Genomic DNA, 25,051 nt, shown 5'->3' on the forward strand with positions numbered 1-25,051 from the left:
ACTACTCTTTTCAAATCTATGCGCAAATACTCTTTTCTTGTGACAAAATACGATTTTTTATTTTTTTTTACATGGTACATTTAAATAAACTTGATCGCAAAGAATACATACTTTTTTTTGAATGTCTAATACAATGGCATTTGTATTAGGAACCACAAATGAAGTCTTTAGTAATACGAATGAGTTACTAATTCAACAAATATCTATTTGTTTTTTTTCGTTTCTATGACTAGAATATAAGTGGCATGTTATTCCAAAAAACAAAAGTGGGCTTTTCCTTGATGTACGGTTTGTATTTTTTTTACTATTTAACTTAGTGATTTATTTTTTTCTCTCACTGATAAGTCATTTTCGCCAAACAAAATACGAGAAAAAATGATTATAGTGGTTCTTTTTTTAATCTTTGGAAATTCTGTCCCCGAGTTTAAACCTACGGACCTACCCAATTTCCTTCTCGAGCTTCTTTCATATTTTTTTAGTTTACTTATAATAAAATAAAAGTATGTTAAAAGAAAAAAAAAAAAAAAACTAGTTTCCTCTAAAAAGTTATGAATGATCCTGCCGGCACCTTGAAGAGTTTTGAAAAAAATGAAAATGGCTTACACGTCAAAATAATTAGATAAAGACTTTATAAGCATTCCAGTCCATTTCAATTTTTCCAACAAAGTTGACAACCTATAAACATCTCAATCTAACAACATATACACGTCTCATAACGAATCGGCATCAAATTTGTAACAACCGGAAAAACATTTATATGTAGTGTATAAACACTATTCTTAATGTATAACCTACCTAAACTGTATATAAAAACAACTACAACAACTTTTATTTATTTATTTATAAAGTGAAATCATAACTTCCTGATGTGGATTACTAACAAAAGTTTAAACAATGGCTATAGAGAGATATGCTCAGGTTTATCCTCAACGGCTGCTCCAATTTTATTTTTCCTTTAACTTTTTTTTTTTTTTCATTTTTTTATTTATTTTCAAAATTTCAGTTGAATTGTGGATAAAATGTTTTTTTTTTTTTTTTTTTTTTTTTTTTTTTTTTGTAGTAATAAACACTCTCAAGTCTCTCAAATGGAGCTTGAAAATCAAGCTATGTGGTTAATTAATGTTGTGGACCTTTTTCCTACTTTAAAATTAATATAAACAAATCCTCTTTTTATAACAACAGTATCTTAATCAAGGATAAAATCAGAAGATCAAGGAAAAAAAAAAATTTACTTACCATTTATATCCTCTTAAACATTACAAAATTACAATACAAAGCCATCGTCTTAAATTTTTTTCCCAAACTCTTTCTGAAACAATTCACACCATCATACACATAGTCACATACACACAACTATATAATATAAACACATTACAATGTATATATATATAAGTTTTATTTTACACATAAAGCCTTTATAATTGGGGTTCAAAGCTTTTACGCAGTCTCACCTTTAAGCAACCTCTCTCTCTCTCTCTCTCTCTCTCTCTGAGAAATCTCAGTTTCAGAGCTTCTCTCTCAGGTTCCTTTTATTCTTCGTCTTCTTCTTCGATTTTTTACCTCCAAATCTGCATGCTTCGATCTGGTATCATCACTGTATAAGATTCATATACGATGAATGTGCTTCGTTGTTTTATGATCTGAGATTATTATTAAAAATCCCACGGCGACGGCGACGGTGACGGAGACAGCGGCGGAGTAAGAGATTGATTGATTATTAAAAGAAAAAAATGAGGGTGAAGGAGTTGCATCCGCTGTGTTGTATCACACTAGAGAGTCCACAAGGGATTAATAATAATAATAATAACAAGTCACCGGAAGAGACGGTGAAGACGACGACGGCTTTGACTAGGTCGAGGAGTTTACCGGCGAAATCGTTGTTGACCGGTGTTGGATCCAGAGTGATGACATCGATTGGATCGGAGCAGCAGCAGCAGGCGGAGACGGTGGCTGGGATCTTATACAAGTGGACTAACTTTGGTAAAGGGTGGAGATCTAGGTGGTTCCTCCTCCGTAACGGAATCTTATCTTACTCTAAGATCCGTCGGCCGGAGAATTTGAATCTTCTCTCTCCTTCGTCTGATGATGTGAGGTTAATCGGAGATATCTCCGCTGATCGTCTCTCTAGGATGGATAGTTGTAGTGGTCGCCGGAAACAACATAAAACCGTCGGCATTGTTCATCTTAAGGTAATACTGATTTTTCAATTTTTTTGAATTTGACAAAAAAAAAAAAAAAAAAAAAAAAAAAAAATCACCTGAGATATGATTTTATTGATTTCTGTTCATCTTTTGATTTTGTTTTTTTGGGGAAATGGAAACAAATTTTGTTTTGGTATCACATATCAGTTAGAGGAAAGAACCAGTGGTTTATAAAATTGTTCATTGTGTTCTTGTGAAAAAAGATAAACCCTAAAATGTGTTAGTACTCTCTTGTCCTATGACCTTTCATCATCATCAGATTCATCACCACTTTGACTCTTGATTGACCCAATTTTTTTTTTTTTTTGGGTTTTTGGTTCATGTGTATTATTAATATTAATCTTGATTGTATTTTCCAGCTTTGAACTTGCTGTTAATCTCTTAGTGGGTCACATCAACAGGTTGATTGTATTTTTAAAAACTTTTTTGGTGGTTGCTACAATCTGGTTTAGGGTTTTGTTCAGTGGTCACATTGTTGTTTTTTTTTTTCAAGTTGGTTTCTTTGTGTTTGTATGTGTAATAATAATAAGGTCCTCTCCTCCATCTTCAATGTTTTTGTATATTTTTTATTATTTGGTTTCAAGATTTAACTCGTTTGCCATCCGTCAAAAGATGTGGATTCTGTTTTTTTTTTTTTTTTTTTTTTTTTGTTGGGGGAGAAGAAAAAGCCAAAAGAAGCCTATAGATATGTCAATTTTTGGTCACTAGAACTAAGAACTTTTTCAGTTGCATAACTAATACAAGTCTTTTGAGTTTTGGACACTTTTGACAATTTGTTCTTTGGTGCTTCTTTGCCCCTTCGCATGTGCTTGCTTTGATTTGTCTTGTTGGCAACGTAAGTTAATGGGTGGGTATACGCTTTTTTAAACTTTTCATTGTCATCTTTTACTTTGGAATCCTCTCCCTTAGCTATAAGAAGGCTATAAACTATATATCTACATCTATCTTATATATTAATATTACTGAATATGGGTTTACTTGTATACGATTATCCTTATGTATTTAAAATAGATCTTTTCTTTTTATTGCGATTTTGGACATGTTTGGTGTGCAGAAATTAGTTTGCTGGGAAATAATGGAGGTGTAGGGTCTTGCCAATTATATAAAAAAAAAAACTTGTGTTGACATGCTTGACAATGAGAAAACGATGGATTGTTCTGTATTTTTAACAGGCATATTCTTTGTTGAACTTTCAAGATTTACATTTGCCTAATCTACAATATACCAAAGCTGATCCAGACATCAGCTTTAGATATTTTTTTGGTTTCTGTTTTGCTTACAGATAATAAAACTTTTGTCTTTCTCAACCTATATATCTAACGTGCCTTATCCTGTCTTAAAGTAAATTCTTCATGGGCCCAGCTTTTCTTTGTTCCTAGTTCCAAATCTGTATATCCAAACTTTTTTCGAAGTTCTTTTGAATTCTTAGGGTCCATTTTTGCTTTTTATAGGATGGAACTTTAGATCTTTCCATCCAGAAACTGATTTCTGGTGAGTTTTCTTTTTCTTGTTTAGATGAACTTGTGGTCACAACTTTTTTCTTTTGCTTTTGTGGTTGGAATGGTCCTTTGCTGGGTTCTTTTTTTCTCTTACTGGTTTGATTAAGTTGTGTTTCTTCTCCAGCAGGTTTCTTCTTTCAGAGAAAGCAAGTCTGATGATAGAAAGTTCTATATATTCACAGCAACAAAGACTCTTCATCTGAGAACTGATTCTATAAGTGATAAAGCAGCTTGGTTACAAGCATTAGCATCTACGAAATGCATCTTTCCTCTCCGGTCGCTTAATGGGGATTTCTCTTTCATATCACCAAAGGATTTGTCCATATCAACTGAGAGGCTAAAGAAACGGTTGCACGAAGAGGGAATGAATGAGAATCTTGTAAAAGAGTGCGAACAGATCATGCTCTCAGAATTTTCTGAAATGCATGGACAAGTTCAACTTCTACATGAGGAACGGACTAATTTGATTGACGCATTGAGGCAACTTGAGGTAAACTTAGTTTCTTTCCTTAATACTTTTTCTTTTTTGGTTTGTGTGATCTCTTGATGCTGTGCTCTTTGTTTCTTGTGAAACCCCTGTGCATATCTCATAGCCTGCAAGCCATATTTTTAGTGAAAACTATAATTAGTCTCGGTTCAGGTTTGGTCTTAGTTGTGGCTGAACTATGGAAATGGTCTTGAATTTGCTGTTGACTGGAATAGTGTGTAGTGCTTTCTAAATATATATTTCAAAGTCTCACAACTGCAAAGTAAATATAATTTTTCACCTCTTTTTCTGAACTCATAAAAGAGGTTGGCGGGTAAGTTGGTATTATTGTTCAAGAATTTAATAAGAGTCCCCTGTTGTCTCCTTGAAAACTCCTAAAACAAGTCATAGTCATATCACCTTGTATAAACTATTGGTACACAGCGAATGGATTGCAATAGTTCTGGCCAAATATAAGTTGCTGTCGAGTATCTGTTTCACATTTATTTTGTCCATCTTTTATGTGGATATGTGGAGTGTGGACCATGTTGTTGACAAAATTATGAATTTGATACATCTTGATAAAAGCCTAAAAACGTGTTCGTGTGTCTTGGATATGGATGTGGGGACCATATTGTAATTTGCAATTGGAGTGACATCTCTAGTCATGTTACTTTTCAGCGATTTTATCCATGTTGGCTACTGAATGATGAGAGTTTTCTTTTGTACAGGCAGCTAATCTCGAAGCTGGTGCATCAGGGAAGCATGAATTTCCAAGCTTAGGACGTGGAAAATATAGTGGTACATACTCTTAACGCTTAATCCCTCTTCCATCTCTGCTCCAGTTTTGCTTTGATTATGAGAGTATATGAAGTTTCTCTTTCGTTTTCTCAATGTCCTTATATGTTCTTGTGGTTGTAAGGCATTGAATGCTTTCAGTTTTACATGCTATTTTGCTTAATTGGATAGGCTTCCTCTGTAAGTTTGCTTGACATTATTTGGTTTCTAGAATGCAGCACAACTGCTTCATCTGATGGTAAACAAGAATTCGAGGATGTGTCTGAGGAAGATGAGCCTTCCTTCCATGACACAAAGGAGTACTTTAATGAACCTAATGTTGGTTCTGTTACAAATCTATCTACTTCTGGATACCCGAATATCAATAGAAGAACAAAACTTCCTGATCCAGCTGAAAAAGAGAAAGGTGTCAGTCTTTGGTCTATGATCAAAGACAATGTTGGAAAGGATCTCACCCGAGTTTGTCTCCCTGTTTACTTCAATGAACCAATCTCATCCCTCCAAAAATGCTTTGAAGACTTGGAGTACTCTTATCTTCTAGACCGAGCATATGAATATGGAAAATCTGTAAGTGACAGCAAAGTCTCTTACGACTTGATACTTATATAGTTGTTATATAACGTTCTCTTAATATTAAATTGACCTAAGCATGTTGGATTATTAGGGAAATGGTCTCCTAAGAGCCTTATATGTTGCTGCTTTTGCGGTCTCTGGATATGCTTCCACTGAAGGCCGCCACTGTAAGCCATTTAATCCTCTGCTTGGAGAAACATATGAAGCAGACTTCCCGGAAAAGGGAATCCGTTTCTTCTCTGAGAAGGTATGTCACATAAATTTTAACTCAAAGCTAGAATGTGATGAACAGAAATGTTAGAATCTTTCCCAAGACTATAGAATATCCTTCTTTTGGTTATAATAGGTCAGTCACCATCCAACTGTTATCGCCTGCCACTGTGAAGGTAAAGGGTGGAAGTTTTGGGGTGACACTAACCTCAGGTCAAAGTTTTGGGGGAGATCGATTCAAGTCGAACCTGTCGGAGTTTTGACTCTGGAGTTTGATGATGGAGAAGTATTTCAATGGAGCAAGGTATATATAAACTACTACTTTCAAGTTGCTTTTGTAGATTTTGCTGTTGGCCCTGAAATAACTTTGGACTTATCTTTGTTCTTAGGTAACATCAACTATATACAATATCATACTAGGTAAACTCTACTGTGATCATCATGGGGTGATGCAAATCCGTGGGAACCGCCAATATTCTTGTACGCTCAAGTTTAAGGAACAATCCATTCTTGAGAGAAATCCCCACCAGGTGAGTCAAAAGGATATGCTCTGTATATGTAACAAATGAATATTAGAATTTCTAATGCATGTGGCAGCCGAAATCTTAAAATATACACATACGTAGGTAAATGGTTTTGTAGAAGACGTAGCTGGGAAAAAAGCAGCAACAATATTTGGTAAATGGGATGATAGCCTTTACTATGTTTCCGGTGATGGAATCAGCAAGACGAAAGTCAGTGATCCCGCATCAAATGCCTCGTTACTGTGGAAAAGGACTAAGCCACCGCCTAACGTCACTAGATACAACTTAACCTCATTCGCCATTACTCTGAACGAGCTAACACCGGGTTTGCAGGTATGTTTAGATGGACTGATCTTGGTTTTATTATGTATATGGAATCCTGTTTCTTCTAGACATGCTATGCCTAATTGTTTTCTGTAGCCTTGTCTGATCTTGTGTTTCATTGGATCATAAATTTAGGAGATTCTTCCTCCTACAGACTCTAGGCTCAGGCCAGATCAACGGCATCTTGAGAATGGTGAATATGAGAAGGCGAACTTAGAGAAACAACGGTTAGAAAGAAGGCAAAGAATGGTATGTCACCTTAGCATTTTACTAGTCCCATGAACGGTTTGAAATTCTTGAATGGATTCGCTCTTATAGAACATGATGGCTAAAATGTAGACTGAGCTTCTGTCTGGAGTTTTGCATGATATGATCTGTCGCATGTTTGTTCATAGATTCTAGTGGTTTTTATTATAACTGCTTGGTTTTTCTGCAGTCGCGGCAACTTCAGGAAAGCGGGTGGAGGCCGAGATGGTTCGAAAGAGAAGGAGAAAGCGAAACCTTCAAGTACACGGGCGGTTATTGGGAAGCACGAGGACATGGAAATTGGGATGATTGCCCCGACATCTTTGGGGAGATCACAGAAGAGCTAGCGGATTCCGCTTAGAAAGCTTCTTGATTTAATTCCAGGTAATGTAACTCATCCTACCAGCTCTTGTATCAGCAAAACACCCGAACCACCAAAGCCTAGTGTGATTTCAAAACAAAAACAACGTTCTTAAGATTTTTTTTTGGTTTCTTTCATCGAATCTGCTTAAGAGAAGATCTTCAACCGGACCGCAATGGATTTGTTTACACAGCAGAATACGTCTATCGACCATGGATCATAAGTTCAGGTCTCACTTCTCTGCATGAAACAGGGCGTAGAACAAGAACAAGATCAGAATTCAGAAAGCCTTTGGTTATACTTTTTGTAACCCTTATCTCTCCTAAAGGGTCCTCCTCCTTTTGAGTCTTAAGAGTGTCACTGTAAAGTCCTTCTCTCTATCTCTCTTCCTCTTTTCATTCTCTATCTTCCCTCGTTAAATAGTTGAGATTAAGTGTAGGTTTGGTCATCATACATTTGTAATCGATTTGTATTTAACTAAAAAAAAATATGAGTAATAAATATAAATCCAGGCAAAGACTACTTCCTAGTTCCTACTGTAACCATAAACTGATTTAAACCGAAAAATCAAATTGGCTGACCAAAACAAACCGGTCAAAGTCAACGTGGAAGAAATAGCAAAACTGGATTTCGCAACTTGTCGTCTCCTCTATTATTAGTAAGATCAGACTGAGAAATTTGAATCGAAGAAGCAAATCGCAATAACCAAAAAATGTCAGGAGTTTACGATAACCAAGCTGATATCTACTTGGACGCACGCCCTACTTATCCCTCCGATTGGTACTCCAAGCTCGCCGCTCTCTCTCACCGTCACAATCTCGCCTGGGACGCCGGAACCGGAAACGGCCAAGCCGCCATTGGCGTATGTATTCTCTCCTCCCTCTCTTTCTTCTCTTTTTATTTTTTTTTACATTTTCCGATCTAATTTTTTCACTGATTTTGTACTTTAGATCGCGGAACACTACGAAAGAGTCGTAGCGACGGACGTGAGCGAAACGATGTTAAATCTCGGGAAGCCGCATCCGAAAGTAACTTACCATCATACGCCGTCGACGATGACGGAGGACGAGATGGTGGATCTTATCGGAGGAGGAGAGAGCTCTGTTGATCTGATAACTGTAGCTACCGCCGTACACTGGTTCGATCTCCCGAGATTCTACGCCGTCGCGAATCGTCTCCTCCGTAAACCAGGAGGAATCATCGCCGTGTGGAGCTACAACAATGACATGGTGGTGAGTCCCGAGTTCGACTCGTTGATGGCTCGGTTCAACGCTGAAACGTTGCCGTATTTTAAATTCCCAGAGTGTCAGTATTTTTTGGACGGGTACAAAACGCTGACGTTTCCGTTTGAGAGCGTGGGTTTGGGCTCTGAGGGAAAGCCCATTGAGCTCGAGATGAAGAAAACGATGTCGTTCGAAGGACTCTTGCGGATTCTGAGATCGTGGTCTGCCGTTGGTGCTGCCAAGGAGAAAGGAGTAGATTTGTTGTCGGATAACGTAGTGAAAGAGCTCGAGACGGCTTGGGGCGGATCTGAGCTGGTTCGAACCATTGTTTACAAGACGTTCATGCTCGCAGGAACCGTTCGTTAGAAACTCTAGCTTCTTTTAAAATTGGGATGGCTAATGATAAAATTTAAACCTTATGAAGTTACCAAAAATAAATAAAAATAGAAAGATTTAAGTTTACTTTACCTTTTTCATTTGAACCAACAGTTGAAGAACATCAAAACGAACATGTGAAAACGTTACGAATGTTTTCACTTTATTTCAACAACATACATTAGGTCGCGTATAATTATTTAAGAAACATACTTCGCATGCACCATTTTAGTTATTAGTATTCGATATTACAGAGCTTGTTTGCTTTTATAGTCTTATATATGAGAGGACTAAGTGCATCTGAAACCAGCTGGAGGAGGTAAATTGCAGAGTCTTAGAACCTCGTTAACTCTCAGGTTGATCCTCAAGAAATTGAGGGCTGTGATTCTAATGGAATTGCAGATGCAGATAGATGCCGCAGAGACGTCAAGCCCAGCCACTAGAGTGCAGCATGGCCTCGCTGTTCGATTGTTGAGGATTAGGCTGAGGCGAATCACGTTGATACAAGCTAGTAACTGGATCGAGTCTCTGGGACACACCGGAGCTTGAGGTGGTGGAGCTTGGGACATTGTGAAGCCAAGGAAGACGAGGTTGATGATGAGGAAGAGAGCTATAGTGTTTTTCATCATGTTCTTTGAAGCCATGATTTAACTATGTTAATTAAGCTTTCTTTGTGGTTTTTGAGAGAAGTGTAGAGTGATTAGTTTGGGAGGTGAGGGTTTGTATTAGTCTTTTTACAAGGTTCGATTGGATGTGATATAAGAATTCTTTAACGTCTAGTTATAAAAAAGTCAACTGAAATAGTGTTTAAGGGTTTATCACTAACCAAGTCTCTTCAAGGAAAAATGTAACTTCTGGTCTTACAAGTTACAAGTAGCACGATTTGCATCTTCTCAAGCTCATCTAGAGAAGAGGTTTGGCGCGCAAGGAACATATCGGCCATATAGCCTTACAATAAATATTTATTATTTAAGGTAATATAAAAAATGTGCTCAGTCTACAAATGAAAGGTTCGGCAATGAAATTTATGTAAAACTTCGGTTCAGTCTTCAGTGTAAAGTCAAACTCCATAATTCATAACTTACTTTAATCGGTCATATATGTGCAATATCATGTACAGATCCATATTGTCAACTTTTTTTTTTGGGTGATTTTCAGTCATATCCAAAGTTCTAGGGGTATAAAGGATAATCTTGACAGCCAAGCAATTAAGAATTTATATTTAGATTTCCTTTCATATCTTTAAGTTTGTATTTTGAATAAATAAAGACTTTTAGGTCACATAATCAAAAAATACAAATCATTTATCATATTTGATATTCTCTTGTCATGGTATCAAAATTATCAGGTTGATATTTGATATTCTTTTAATCACTTGTCTGGACTGCAACCATTTACTGTAGTTGATAATTTAGTAGACTTCTGCTAATATATATGGATGAACATTTAAGTATCATTTTGTTTAATTATGAACATTTAAGTATCATTTTGTTTAATTATGGTTGGTAATAAATTTTTTTTTTGGTTCGGTGTAATTGTTAATTACCTCATAGAACCATTATAGATCCGTTCCACTCAATTTTTAGATTGGGTTTTTTGGTTTCGTTTTTGTTTGATCAGAGTCCCAAATGCAAGAAAGGCTTAACTCGATCGGCTCTAACGCTCGCTTAGTAGACATGTTGCTTTACGCTCTTTAGCCTTCTTATTAGGATACATGAGGATTGGTTATTGATTAGTTCACAACCGATTAATTCTGGTATAATTAGTTTGGTTAATAAGTGTTAGTATATAAGGAAAATGTGGATGGTACTATGTGATTAAGCTTTGTAAGATACATTTTATTTTTGGGTTAATAAAAGTTTGTTAGAACCGTTGATGGTTCTCTTCTTCTTCGTCTTCTATGATATGTTTTCTGGTGAGTCAGATTATTAATATGGTATCAGAGCATTGCTCTTGAGTCTTCCGCTTCGTTCGATTTCATTCGGAAACTTGTGAGAAGTTCAATTGAGAGAGATGAGTTGTTCGATTTCTTTTCTACAGCTTGTGAGGATTCTTATTGCTGCGATCTTTGAGCTTATCGTCGGCACATTCTTTGGGTTTTCCATTCTTCTTTTTGTTTCTCGTCTTTGATTGACCTTCTTCGTGGCGATTCTCTCTTTTCTTTTATCAAATTCGTTGCGATTTCTTGCGATTTTTCATTCTTTCGTTGAGAATGGGATCTTTTGTAGCTCCTTCTTCGCTTAACCCAACCAATTCGAATCCGCGTGAATCTAATGAGTCTTCGCGTTTTCAAACGGATCAATATGAGAATCCGTATTATCTGAATAGTAATGATCATGCTGGTCTTGTTTTAGTATCAGATCGACTTACAACAGCTTCTGATTTTCCTTCTTGGAGGCGATCTATGTTGATGGCATTGAATGTGCGAAATAAGATGGGTTTCATCAATGGTATGATTCCTAAACCCTTGGATACGCATCGAGATTTTGGAACTTGGTCTCGTTGTAACGATATAGTGAGTACTTGGTTGATGAACTCGGTCGATAAGAAGATAGGTCAAAGCTTGCTTTATATTTCTACTGCTGAGGGAATGTGGAAGAGTATACACTCTAGGTTTAAGCAAGATGAACACAAGAATTATGTGGAATTACCAGTTTGCACATGTGGAAAATGTGAGTGTGATGCGGCTGTTAAATGGGAGAAACTACAACAGCGAAGTCGAGTGACTAAGTTTCTCATGGGATTGAATGAGAGTTATGAGCAATCTAGGCGTCACATTTTGATGTTGAAGCCAATACCAACTATCGAAGAAGCTTTCAATATGGTAACTCAAGATGAGCGAGAGGGGGTCATTAAACCACTTACACGGGTTGATAATGTGGCTTTTCAAACTACGACTCCTGCTTCTTATGATGGTGACAATGCTTATGTGGCTGCTTATAATACGATGAGGCCTCAGAAACCTGTTTGTACGCATTGTGGACGTCTCGGACATACGATACTGAGATGTTATAAGCTCCATGGTTTTCCTCCGGGGTACAAAACTGGTGGTTATAAGGGTAATGGTACGATGCAGAACCAATCTTCTTTCAACCCTCGTATGCAGACCACTCAAATGCAGCCTCAGATGCCTCAAACTCAACCATGGATGCCGATGGTCTCTTATGATCCTATTCAAAAGGCGAATACTGTTGCAAATGTTTATGCAGAACAAGTACCTTATTCCTCTACGATTGGTCCTTATCCATATGTAGCTCCTTCTGACTTGCTGTCTCCTGCTCGACTCGATGGTAATACTCTTAATACACCACTCTTTACACCACAACAATTGCAACAGATTTTATCACAGTATACCTCTCAAGTACCAGCTCAAGAGCGTGCAGCTACTTCTAATACTGCTACGGTTACTGAACATGTTCTCATGGCTTCCACTTCCACTTCTGGTACTATCCCCTTTCCTTCTACTAGTTTACGATATGAAAACTACATTCTCACTTTTCAAAAACATGTTATTTCTTCTCTTCAACAATATCTTGCGCCCAATGATTGGATTATTGATAGTGGTGCGTCTAGTCATGTTTGTTCTAATTTAGCAATGTTTAGAGAGTTGGTACATGTTTCGAATGTTACGGTTACTCTTCCGAATGGTACTCGGGTTCCTATCACACACACATGCACCATATGCATAACCAAAGCATTGATTTTACATAATGTTTTACATGTTCCTGATTTCAAATTTAATCTGATTAGTATAAGTTCCTTGGTTCAAATTTTATTTTGTTCTGCTCATTTCTTTCCCAATTGTTGTCTTATTCAGGAACTTTCTCAGGACTTGATGATTGGGAGGGGTAGACTCATCAATAATCTCTATATTCTTGAGACCGAACCAAAGACCCTCTCACCATCTCTTCCTGTTGTTTGTTCTTTTTCTGCTCTTGCATTCTCTGATGGAGTTCTGTGGCATCATCGACTTGGACACCCATCTTCTGCAGTTTTACGAAGTCTTGTTAGTGTCATTCCTTCTCTTAAGTCTGTAGTCTCGAGTGATTCACCATGTCAAATATGTCCTTTAGCTAAACAGAAAAGATTAGCATATGTTTCTAATAACAATTTAGCTTCACAACCTTTTGATTTAGTCCATTTAGATGTTTAGGGCCCTTTTGGTACTGAGTCTGTTGAGGGTTTCCGGTAAATCTTTACTTTGGTTGATGATTGTACTCGAGTGACATGGCTTTATATGATGAGGAATAAAAGTGATGTTTCTACAATATTTCCTACTTTTCTTAAACTGATTTCTACTCAATATGACTCAAAAATAAAAGCTATTCGTTCTGATAATGCTCCTGAGCTTGCTTTTACTGATATTGTTAAAGATTAGGGCATGTTGCATCAATTTTCATGTGTATACACACCACAACAAAATTTGGTAGTAGAACGCAAACATCAACACTTATTAAATGTTGCTAGAGCCTTACTGTTTCAATCGAATGTACCTTTAAAATACTGGAGTGACTGTGTGATGATTGCTGTGTTCTTGATAAATAGGATGCCTTCCCCTTTGTTAAAGAATAAGTCTTCTTTTCAGGTTTTGAGTAACAAGGTTCCTGATTATAGCATGTTAAAATGTTTTGGTTGCTTATGTTTTGCATCCACTCCATTACATGATAGGCATAAATTTTCACCAAGATCAAAGCCCTGCATTTTTCTAGGATATCCATCCGGTTATAAAGGGTATAAGATTTTAGATATGGAATCTCATTCAATCTCTGTATCTCGTAATGTCATTTTTCATGAAAATGTTTTTCCTTTTAAGACATCTGAATTGTTGTCTCACGCTGTTGACATGTTTCCTAATAGCATTTTACCAATGCATGCACCATTACATTTTGTTGACTCTTTGCATTCTCTTGATGATGTTGATATTGATATCCCTGATGAACTTGATGCATCGCATACATCTGCATCTGACACTACACGCTTGGACCCTGGTACTGTTCGTGTAGATAATTCAATCGTATCACGGGATACAATTCCTACTTCTCTTCCTGTTGCTAGGCCTAAGCGAACTGTAAAGACTCCCTCCTATCTTTCTGAATATCATTGTGCTCTTGTTCCTTACATTTCAACGGATTCTCATACTATTCAACCACAAGAAAACGCCTTTCCTTCTAAACCTCATACTACGCCATATCCTCTTTCTTCCGTTATTTCATATGATCGTTTTACACCTCTTTCCCAAGCTTATATTTTCACATATAGTTTTGAGACTGAACCTAAAACCTTTGCTCAAGCCATGAAATCAGTAAAATGGACCAATGCAGCTGGTGAAGAGCTTCATGCTCTCGATATTGCTCATACTTGGGATGTTACAACTCTCCCGCCAAGTAAAAATGTTGTTGGTTGTAAATGGGTATTTACCATTAAGTATAACCCTGATGGTTCAGTTGAACGATACAAAGCCAGGCTTGTGGCTCAAGGGTTCACACAACAAGAAGGTTTGGATTTTCTGGAAACATTCTCTCCAGTGGCTAAACTAATGAGTGTGAAATTTCTTCTTGGTTCTGCTGCTAAACAAGGATGGAGTTTGACACAAATGGATGTGTCTAATGCTTTTCTCCATGGTGACTTGGAGGAAGAGATTTACATGAGTCTTCCTCAGGGTATACTCCTCCACCAGGTGTTACTTTACCACCTAATCCAGTTTGTCGCCTTCGTAAGTCTTTATATGGCTTGAAACAGGCTTCTCGCCAGTGGTATAAGCGATTGTCCTCTGTTTTCTTGGGGGCAAACTTCGTTCAGTCTCCTGCTGATAACACTCTCTTTGTAAAAGAGCGACCAGGTTCTTTTATTGCAGCTTTGGTGTATGTCGATGATATACTCATTGCTAGTAATGATGACAAGGCTGTGGAGACATTGAAGGCATTGCTGCGGTCAGAGTTCAAAATCAAGGACCTTGGACCAGCTCGATTCTTTCTTGGCCTGGAGATATCTCGTTCCTCGACTGGTATTTCCATGTGTCAAAGGAAATATGCCCAGAACCTGTTAGACGATGCAGGTTTACTCGGTTGTAAACCAAGTCTTGTTCCTATGGACCCAAGTTTGCACCTTACGGCTACGATGGGAACGCCTTTATCTAATCCTCAAACCTATCGGGAACTTATCGGGAGGTTCTTTATCTCACAATCACCAGACCGAATATCACCTTTGCTGTTCATCAGCTCAGTCAGTTCATTTCTGCACCATCTAATATTCACCAATAGGCGGCTCATAAGGTTCTCAGGTATATTAAAGCTAACCCTGGTCAAGGCTTGATGTACTCTGCAGACTCGGACTTGAGCTTAAATTTCTTTTGTGATGCTGATTGGGGGAACTGTAAGGATACTCGACGTTCTATTACTGGCTACTGTGTATATCTTGGTCATTCTCTAATCTCATGGAGGTCCAAGAAGCAGGGTGTTACTAGTAGAAGCAGTACATAATCCGAATATCGCAGTATGGCTCAGGCGACTTGTGAAACTATTTGGTTGCAGCAGTTATATAAGGATCTTCATCTTCCTGCTACAGGTCCTGCTAAACTGTATTGTGACAACAAGTCTGCTCTGCATATCGCTATGAATCCTGTCTTCCACGAGAAGACGAAGCATATAGAAATTGATTGTCATACAGTCCGAGATCAGATCAAAGCTGGTACGGTCAAGGTCTTCCACGTTTCTACAGAAAATCAACATGCTGACATTCTCACCAAACCACTTCATCCAGGTCCTTTCTATGGATTGCTTTCTAAGATGTCATTATCAAGCCTGTATCTTCCAAACCATACATCTTTGAAGCTACAGACTTGAGAGGAGCGTATTAGGATACATGAGGATTGGTTATTGATTGGTTCACAACCGGTTAACCCTGGTACAATTAGTTTGGTTAATAAGTGTTAGTATATAAAGAAAATATGGATGGTATTATGTGATTAAGCTTTGTAAGATACATTTTATTTTTGGGTTAATAAAAGTTTGTTAGAACCGTTGATGGTTCTCTTCTTCTTCGTTTTCTCCGATATGTTTTCCGGTGAGTCGGATTATTAATACTTCTCTCACTGTTTATTTGCTTACAATTTAAGAGTAAAGAGTATAAAAAGGGTTTGAATATGTTCTTTGAACACATAAAATTGAACTTTCGGACTGTACGTGGCTTTCTTAGTCCAATCTAAATATTTTGGTTCACAATATATATACATATATTACAGTTATATTATCCTTTTTCTTTTGTTAATGAATACAAATTTAGTATTAAAAAGATTAAGGTAAAATATTGTGACGGCGGGATACAGACGAACTTGTTACGTATGTATTTGGACAATTCATTCAAAAAAACAAAAAACAATATTTGGACAAACCGTAAACCAATGCACACAAGTAATTATGATCGATCCTAAACCATTGCAACTTAATTAGCCCCTTTTAAACTTGGACAGAGATGATTTAGGCCGGCTCAAAACCTTTTTGGGACAAGGCTACATGAAATACTTTCGGTGGATTCAGTTTCGAGGTGACGTAGTTAAAACTTGATATCCGAATTCCCAATGGTATTTTGAAAGTTGATGAAATAACAAAAATAGAAAAATTAAACATAGAAAAGATGAAGTGTATTAATTTTACTTTTTCATCTGAAATACGAGATACAACATATAATTAACTTACAGAAGACAAATACGAAAATGTGAAAACAGTACGAGTCTACGACTGTTTTCACTTTATTTATAACAAAACGTAGATCATGCTAAAATACATAATTAGAAACATACTTGCACCATTATAGTAAGGAACCGGTTTTCTTATTTAGTCTTATGAGAAGATCAAGCGCATCTGAAACCAGTTGGGGGATTGACACCGCAAGTATTAAGAAGCTGACCAAGTCTCACAGTGACGTTCACTAGATTGAGGATATTGACTCTAACGGCATTGCAGAGGCATACAGAGGCCACAGAGGCGTTAAGCCCAGCCACGAGAGTGCAGCATTGCCTTACACTTCGAGGGTTGATGAACACGTTGAGGCCAAGCACGTTGACACAAGCTTGAATGTCTCTGGGACACGTCGGAGCTTGAGGTGGTGGAGCCTGGGCCACGGTGAAGCCAAAGAAGACGAGGTTGATGGCGAGGACGAGGGCTATCAAGTTCTTCATCATGTTTTTTGAAGCCATGTTTTGAAAACGCTTATTAAGCTCTCTTTTTCTTTTGGGGTTGAGTGTTGCGAGTAATTTGGGGGAGGTGAGGGCTTGTATTTATTGTTAAAACTTAAGAAACAAAAAAAGATTGGCTGATTGAAGAATTTGCTTACATCTAATTAAATGCCAACTGAACTGATTACACATTTGGTTAAATATTGTATATATTTTTTTGAATAAAATATTAGATATTTTACTTCTGAATATAAAGATTACGTTATCTTTGAATTATTCCTGAAGTATAGAATTATTCTTAATATATTATAATAAGTTATAAAGTGAAACTATTTCAGACATTTTGATTTTGATTGTTTTTTTGGACAATAAAAGTGATTCGATGAAATGTTTTATCAAATTTAAGACAAAAAGAGTATTAAATATTGTATAAATTTCACCATCCATCAACATGTTTTGTTCAAAAGAGATGAAATATAAAAGTCATGAACAATAAAACCATTATTCTTCTGTCAATAGAGATTTGGTTTTAAGCTCTCTTTGTGTGTTTGAGAGAAGTGTAGAGTGGTAAGTTTGGGAGGTGGGTGTATCCATAGTTTTTTAGAAGGCTCGGTTGGATGTGGTTTAAGAATTCTCTAACGTCGTCTAGTTATAAAAAGTCAACTGAAATAGTTATTAAGGGTTTATAACTAACCCAAGTCTCATTCAAGGATAAATGTAACTTCTGGTCTTACAAGTAGCACGAGTTGCATCTTCTCAGGAATATCAATATATCTAAGCCTCATCTAGAGACTAGAGAAGAGGTTTGGCGCGCAAGGAACATTTTGTCAATCCCCAAAACAATACATATCGGCCATAGCCTTACAATAGCTACTTTAGGTAATATGAAAAATGTGCTCAGTCTACAAATTGATCAAGGTTTGGCAATGAAATTTATGTAAAACTTTGGCTCAGTTAAAGTCAAACTCTCACAATCCATAACTTACTTTAGTCGGTCATATGCAATACTATCATACTGTATATAGATCCGTATTGTCAATTATTTTCTGTGATTTTCACGGATATCCAAAGTTCTTTTGGTATTAAGGATTATCTTGATAGCCAATAATTACAAATAGATATTTAGATTTCATTTTCGTCATATTTACATATCTTTAAGTTAGTATTTTGAATAAATCACATAATCAATAACACAAATCATTCATATTTGATATTCTCATGTCATGGTATCAGATTCAGGTTGATACTTGATATTCTCTAATGTTCTTGTCAATTGGAATATTGCAACAATTTAGTAGTTTTTTGAAAATATATGGATGAGGATTTCAGTATCATTTTGTATAAATCCCGGTTAGTAATTAATAGCTATGCCGTTAAATTTTTATTTTTGGTTGGGTGTAATTGTTATATCATAGATCCAATATGTAGATCCGGTTCCACTACTGGTTTTTTATTTTTTATCTTTAGTTCCAATATGTAATTCCAATATAAGAACCAATATACTTCCATTATGTAATTTTTATTTTTATTTTTGGGTTGGTTTTTGATCGCTTTTGTTTGATCAGAGTCCCAAATGCAAGAAAAGCTTAACTCGGCTCTAACGCTCGCTGAGTAGATATGTTGCTTTGGCAGCGCTTTTTCGCAGTCTCTCGCTATTTATTTGTTTACCATTTTAGACAATTAAAGGGTTTCGATTTGTTGACAAAAGAAAAGGGTTTCGGTATGTTTTTTGAGCGCATAAAATTGAACTTTCGGTCTGCATGTGGTTTGATTGGTCCAATCTCTTGGATTCTGAATCAAAAAAAAAAAAAAATTGCTGCACAATATTACAGTTATATCATCCTTTTTTTTGGTTAATAAATAATGAATACAATTTTATTAAAACAATGAAAGTAATATTGGGCCGGAGGGATTCAGACAAACTTGTTACCTATGTATTTGGGAAAACCCTAAACCAGTGCACACCAAGTAAGAATGATCGATCCTAAACCATTCCAAATTAACGAACCCCTCTAACTTGGACAGATATGATTTTAAGCTCAAAAACCTTTTTGGGACAAGACTACTGAAATACTTTCAGTCCATTCAGTTTCGAGGTAACCTGAACTTGATATCCCAATTCCAAATGTTATTTTGAAACTTGACGTAATAACAGAAATAGAACAATTAAACTATAAACAGAGAAAAGGTGAAGTGTATTTTACTTTTTTCATCTGAAATAAAAGATACAACATGTATATGGAAATTTAACTTGAAGAAGACAAACACGAAAATGTGAAAACAGTACGACTGTTTTCACTTTATTATAACAACAACATAGATCATGCTAAAACACATAATTATTATAGAAACATACTTGCACCATTATTATCCGATAATACAGAACCGGTTTTCTTATTTGGTCTTATGAGAAGTTTAAGCGCATCTGAAACCAGTTGGGGGATTGACACGGCAGGTATTAAGAAGCTGACCAAGTCTCAAATTGACGTCCACTAGATTGAGGATATTGATTCTAACGGCATTGCAGAGGCATACAGAGGCCACAGAGGCGTCAAGCCCAGCCACGAGAGTGCAGCATTGGCTTACACTTCGAGGATTAATGAACACGTTGATCAGGCCAAGCACGTTGACACAAGCTTGAATGTCTCTGGGACACGTCGGAGCTTGAGGTGGTGGAGCCTGGGCCACGGTGAAGCCAAAGAAGACGAGGTTGATGGTAAGGACGAGGGCTATCGTGTTTTTCATTATGTTAGTTGAAGCCATGTTATGAAGAAACTGATTAAGCAAGCTCTCTTATTGTTTTTTGAGTTGTAAGTTGTGAGTAATTTGGGGAGGTGAGGTTAGTTGTGAGTAATTTGGGGAGGTGAGGGTTTGTATTTATACTTACAAAAAAAGAAAAAAAGATTGGCTAGCTGATTGAAGAATTTGCTTACATCTAATTTAATGCCAACTGAACTGATTACACATTTGGTTAATGAACTAATAATGTAATATTTGGTCCCGCCACAATTAGCATGCATGAGTTGTAGCTTCTTTACATGATTACATCAAAACCTCATTCAAGTCCTAAGAAGAGGTTTGGCAAGGATCATTTCGTCAAAAATTTACATTTTTGTATTGCCCAAAAATACAAAATTTAACAAAGTTGTTATTCCTGGATCATTTGGTTTTTGTTTTGTTTTTTATTTTTCTATTAATTTTATTGACCTAATTGCCGTTTACTTTGTGATACATGTATGTATTGTATGTATAATAATCTATATAATTGATAGTGAAAACTTCATCCGGTTGATATTTTCGACCCACTTCAAACCAAGATGGCTAAAGCACCAACCTTGGGATAAAGTAATTCTTAGTTTCTTACGCTAACGTTTATAGGAGATGAAATTCAATTTTTTTTTTAGTCACTGCTATTTTAGCGGCATTTCATAAAAGTGGAGTAGTATTTTCCTTTATTTATTTTTCAACTCACAAGGTATCTATTCTAAACATCATCTAGAGAATTTTAGTATTTAAATGGAAATCAACCATATTGTAAGTTTTTTTTTTTTTTTTTTTTTTGACAAAACCATATTGTAAGTTTAGTATACATTTTTAAACAATACAATATAAGTTACTAAAATTAGTTTGGCAATTGGTTTAAAATGCATTATTTCTGTCTCATAATAATGATGATTTAAACACTTTTTTAAGTTCAAGTTAAGTATTGGTTGACTTCTACATATAAAGATTACTTTATCATAAAATATTTTAAGTTAAATATCTATACCAGGTATTTTTATTTTTTGATTTTTCTATAATAAGACTGATTCGACAGATTTTTTAAAACAGGTTCAATTTAATTATGTTGGAAAGAGTATTATATATTGTGAAGATTTCATGCACCAAGCAGAATTGTTTTTTTGTTTCTATTTTTTGTTTTGTGCGTTCATAAGAGATTAAATAAAGCCATGAACACTAAAACCAAGATTATCTTTTCCTTTGATAAAGCGTCCAATAAAACCAATATTCTTCTGTCGATAGAGATTTGGCACCCAAGGTAAAATGTAAAAGACTAAAACTGTTTACAGTCTACGAAATAAAAGATTTGGCGATGTAATTAATTAATAACGTCCCTCCAACTTACGTGCCTAATCAGTCATAAATTTGCAATAGAATTCAGTTATTGACTGTCATAGATCCTTATTGTCAATTCTTGTAAGTAAATTTCCACATTCTTTACTAATATTAAAAGTTCTCTACTTCCATCAAGCAAAAGGATATAATTCTCTAGCGTCTAGTTATATAAAATGTCTCTTGGTAGTATGGTTTCGCATTTTAACCACAATTTAGAATAATATATATAAAATTAATCAACAAACGTAACTTCTGGTCTTACAAGTAGCACGAGTTGCATTGCATCTACGAAAGGATATTAACTCCCAAGATATCTAAACATCATCTAGCTAGAGAAGAGGTTTGGCACGCAAGAAACATTTTGTCAAGCCGGCCCCAAAACAATGTACATATTTAAAACTCTAACAAACTTACTGGACACAATATTAAGTATTAATTTAACATATCGGACATAGCCTTAATTTTAATAGAGATTCAAGGTAATATAAAAATGTGCCCAGTCTACGAAGCAAAGGTTTGGCGATGAAAGTTGAAACTTCGGCATGCAGTTAAAGTCAAATTCTACAATGCATAACTTTCTTAAAGCGGTCATAAATTTGCAATAGAATCAACTGTCATGGATCCGTATTTTACTATTTTCAATTCCTTTTAGTGATATATACACATTTTCACTGATATATTATATATACAAAGTTCTATTCAGTCATTATTCATTTGTTTACGATTTGAGAGAATAAAGGGTTTGGCTATGTTCTTTGAGCACATACAATTATTGTCAATGAAGATAGTTTTAATAAAACAATGAAGGTAATATAGGGCCGGTGGGATATTCAGACAAACCCTAAACCATTCCAAATTAACTAACCCCTCTTTTAAACTTGGACAGAGATGATTTTAGGCTCAAAACCTTTTTTGGGACAAGACTACTGAAATACTTTCGGTCCATTCAGTTTCGAGGTGACCTAGTTAAAACTTGATATCCCAATTGAAAAGTTCCCAATGGTATTTTGATACTTGACGAATAAACAAAAATATAACAATTCAACATAGAAAAGGTGAAGTGTATTTTAAATTTTTCATCGGAAATAAGAGATACAACATATATGGAAATTTAACTTGCAGAAGACAAATACGAAAATGTGAAAACAGTACGACTGTTTTCACTTTATTATAACAACAACATAGATCATGCTAAAACATATTATTATTATAGAAACATACATACTTGCACCATTATTATCCGATAATACAGAACTGGTTTTCTTATTTAGTCTTATGAGAAGATTAAGCGCATCTGAAACCAGTCGGGGGATTGACACCGCAGGTATTAAGAAGCTGACCAAGTCTCAGACTAACGTCCACTAGATTGAGGATATTGATTCTAACGGCATTGCAGAGGCATACAGAGGCCACAGAGGCGTTAAGCCCAGCCACGAGAGTGCAGCATTGGCTTACACTTCGAGGATTGATGAACACGCTGAGGCCAAGCACGTTGACACAAGCTTGAATGTCTCTGGGACACGTCGGAGCTTGAGGTGGTGGAGCCTGGGCCACGGTGAAGCCAAAGAAGACGAGGTTGATGGTGAGGACGAGAGCTATCGTGTTTTTCATCATGTTCTTTGAAGCCATGTTTTGTAAACGCTGATTAAGCTCTCTTTTTGTTTTGGAGATGAGTGTTGTGAGTAATTTGGGGGAGGTGAGGGTTTGTATTTATATTAAAAAATAAAAATAAAGATTGACTGATTGAAGAATTCTTAAATGCCAACTGAACTGATTACACATTTGGTTAGTGAACTAACGTAATATTTGGTTCCACAAGTAGCATGCGCAAGTTGTACTAGTGGATTTCAACCATCTAGTCGATAATTTTGTAGATATCATTAATACATTAGATGAACATTCAGTTTTATTTTGTTTTAGTTCTTAATCAGTTGTTCATTAATCTTTTTTGTTCAGGGTAATTGTTATACAGAACCAATATATCAGGTTCGGCTAAATTTTGGTTTGGTTGGTTCGGTTTGAGATGCAAATAATAATTTATCTCTCTAGTCTCTAACCAATATTATATTGATAAGAATTATTTTTTAAAAATATCAGATTTTTAGAAAATTGATTGAAACGCAAAGTTTATTTCTAGGTTTGGTTTGATCAAATTCAGGTTTACTTAATAGTTTTCAACAATTCTACACTTATGTTTTAAAAATATCTTCATGTTCGAGCAGAGACTATGAAATCTACATGCTTTCATTAGATCTCTCTTTTTAACGCAGTTTCACAGATACATGCAAAAGTACATACTAATTAATACACATTAGGTAACAACCCGGACTATGTGTGCGGGATAAATCGATTTAAAGAAAATTATTATAAGTAAAATTATTATTGTAGAACCAATATTTGTTTGTGTTAAACATAATATGTAACTGAAATTTTTTATTTATTTATTCAAAGCTGCGTTTTTCGTGTAAAAAATATGTTTCACCCGTGAAATCTTTAAATGTGTAAGAATACATTTCACCCGTGAATTATGTGAACGTGGTAAAGAAAATATTTATAAAATGTTACAATTTATGGGAATATATATTTTTGTGTGCTTTAAAAATCAAATTTTATATTTATGGTTAATCGAGTAACTATAATAATTTTCCATAATCTAATAATCACTCATTTTAAATATATTATGATTTTTATTGGGTTCTAAGTTTATTTATAATGATAGGTTATTGTCTCATCCTTTTTAATAGCACATAAATTAATGTAGAATTAGAACGTATATTCCTATTCAGTTATCAATATTTCCATTTTTGAATGAATAATCACACTCAATGTTGAGATTAATTAGTTTACATACTTAGATATATATAAATAATCACACATCATGATATCTCCTAATTTGTTCTCATTTTTATATTTATTTATGAATATATATAAATCTATATTTATTGGGAATTAAGTTTTTTTTAATGAGTTGGAGATAATTCAGGGGTAATATATTTTTCTTTTTATAATCGATTATAATAACTATTGAAAGCTTGTTATTTTGATTATTATGGTAATAATACTAACATAAAAAATAACATTTTTTATATGATTTTGTTAATAAGTTATATGTTTAATAAGTTATATGTTCTTTATTTTTATTAAATTTATATGTTTTTATAGCCTTTTTAAGTTATTTCTTACAAATAATATAACTTTGACTTGTATATTTGTAAATAAATTTTAGTGAATTTTAACTTAAAATAATATGTAATTATTTAATTAGTTTTAATATGTGATATTTAAATTTGTATGAAAATTGATGACATATCTAATTATTATTCAGTTAATTGTTTTAATTTAAATATAATGGCAAGTTGATGTAATTAAGTAGAAAATTTAAGGTTTTTTGCTAAATGTGTCTCGAGCTCTCTCGCGGCGACACATCAGCATTTTCAAGAGAGTGCTTCTCTATTAATATATAGGGGATTATTCAGTTAATTGTTTTAATTTAATATAATGACATGTTGATGTAATTAAGTAGAAAATTTAAAGATTTTTTGCTAAATGTGTCTCGAGCTCTCTCGCGGCGACACATCAGTATTTACAAGAGAGTGCTTCTCTATTAATATATAGGATACACACAAATAGAGTGCATCATAGTGTTAAGCTAAGTATTAATGTATGAAACACATCACATGCAAGACAAAAAAAATGTTTAATCCCTACACTACTTCCCTCAACGGATTCAACCCTCTCAACCACGTCCATTACTCTCCTCTAATCCTTATTCCCACTCATAGCTACAAAAACTCTTAGTCTGGGATTATTCTATAGTAGAAACATGAGTGTCTTTTTTTTTTTTTTTCCACTTCTCTCATCAGCAATGTATTTCTGCGGCGATGAGGTTGGTTGAGTTATAATACAGTATATAATATTTTTGTACTAATTACAGAATTAAGATAGGGATATTGGTTAAAGAA

General features: G+C 35.2%; 3 protein-coding genes and 4 pseudogenes across 15 annotated transcripts; 3 read left to right on the forward strand and 4 right to left on the reverse strand.

The window, feature by feature from the left end:
• Nucleotides 1-1,172: 1,172 nt before the first annotated feature.
• On the forward strand, nt 1,173-7,719 carry LOC104718065 (oxysterol-binding protein-related protein 2A). Of its 11 annotated transcripts, none has more exons than XM_087469112.1 (11): nt 1,173-2,189; nt 3,825-4,190; nt 4,898-4,967; nt 5,183-5,531; nt 5,629-5,784; nt 5,884-6,051; nt 6,137-6,277; nt 6,374-6,604; nt 6,731-6,844; nt 7,032-7,225; nt 7,355-7,719. In XM_087469112.1, the coding sequence occupies exons 4-10, from the start codon at nt 5,388-5,390 to the stop codon at nt 7,200-7,202; spliced, it is 1,125 nt and encodes a 374-aa protein (XP_087325238.1). In that variant the 5' UTR covers nt 1,173-2,189; nt 3,825-4,190; nt 4,898-4,967; nt 5,183-5,387; the 3' UTR covers nt 7,203-7,225; nt 7,355-7,719. The 11 variants fall into 11 exon arrangements, 8 of the variants coding, with proteins under 8 accessions (XP_087325238.1, XP_087325237.1, XP_087325235.1 ...); XM_087469111.1 differs by having other exon boundaries at nt 1,182-2,189; nt 3,828-4,190; XM_087469109.1 differs by having other exon boundaries at nt 1,182-2,189; nt 3,828-4,190; nt 7,360-7,719.
• Nucleotides 7,720-7,740: 21 nt separating this feature from the next.
• LOC104718064 (uncharacterized) lies at nt 7,741-8,887 on the forward strand. The gene is made up of 2 exons (XM_010435737.2): nt 7,741-8,064; nt 8,153-8,887. Exons 1-2 carry the CDS (start codon nt 7,915-7,917, stop codon nt 8,789-8,791), a joined length of 789 nt encoding a protein of 262 aa, XP_010434039.1. The 5' UTR covers nt 7,741-7,914; the 3' UTR covers nt 8,792-8,887.
• LOC104718067 (putative lipid-binding protein AIR1 pseudogene) lies at nt 8,878-9,534 on the reverse strand (annotated as a pseudogene).
• A 1,478-nt stretch (nt 9,535-11,012) lies between these two features.
• Nucleotides 11,013-14,534, forward strand: LOC147935895 (uncharacterized). The gene is made up of 5 exons (XM_087468506.1): nt 11,013-12,377; nt 12,618-12,806; nt 12,954-12,988; nt 13,346-13,400; nt 13,614-14,534. Exons 1-5 carry the CDS (start codon nt 11,013-11,015, stop codon nt 14,532-14,534), a joined length of 2,565 nt encoding a protein of 854 aa, XP_087324632.1.
• Nucleotides 14,535-16,417: 1,883 nt separating this feature from the next.
• On the reverse strand, nt 16,418-17,072 carry LOC104718068 (putative lipid-binding protein AIR1B pseudogene; annotated as a pseudogene). Its single transcript, XR_015568971.1, has one exon. The product of XR_015568971.1 is annotated as a putative lipid-binding protein AIR1B pseudogene (transcript).
• A 2,087-nt stretch (nt 17,073-19,159) lies between these two features.
• LOC109126934 (putative lipid-binding protein AIR1B pseudogene) lies at nt 19,160-19,813 on the reverse strand (annotated as a pseudogene).
• A 2,323-nt stretch (nt 19,814-22,136) lies between these two features.
• On the reverse strand, nt 22,137-22,767 carry LOC104718069 (putative lipid-binding protein AIR1B pseudogene; annotated as a pseudogene). The gene has a single exon (XR_015568070.1). The product of XR_015568070.1 is annotated as a putative lipid-binding protein AIR1B pseudogene (transcript).
• Nucleotides 22,768-25,051: the final 2,284 nt, after the last annotated feature.

This window comes from Camelina sativa, chromosome 10, assembly GCF_030686135.1.
Source record: "Camelina sativa cultivar CO46 ecotype springtype chromosome 10, ASM3068613v1".
Taxonomy (NCBI): Eukaryota; Viridiplantae; Streptophyta; class Magnoliopsida; order Brassicales; family Brassicaceae; genus Camelina; species Camelina sativa.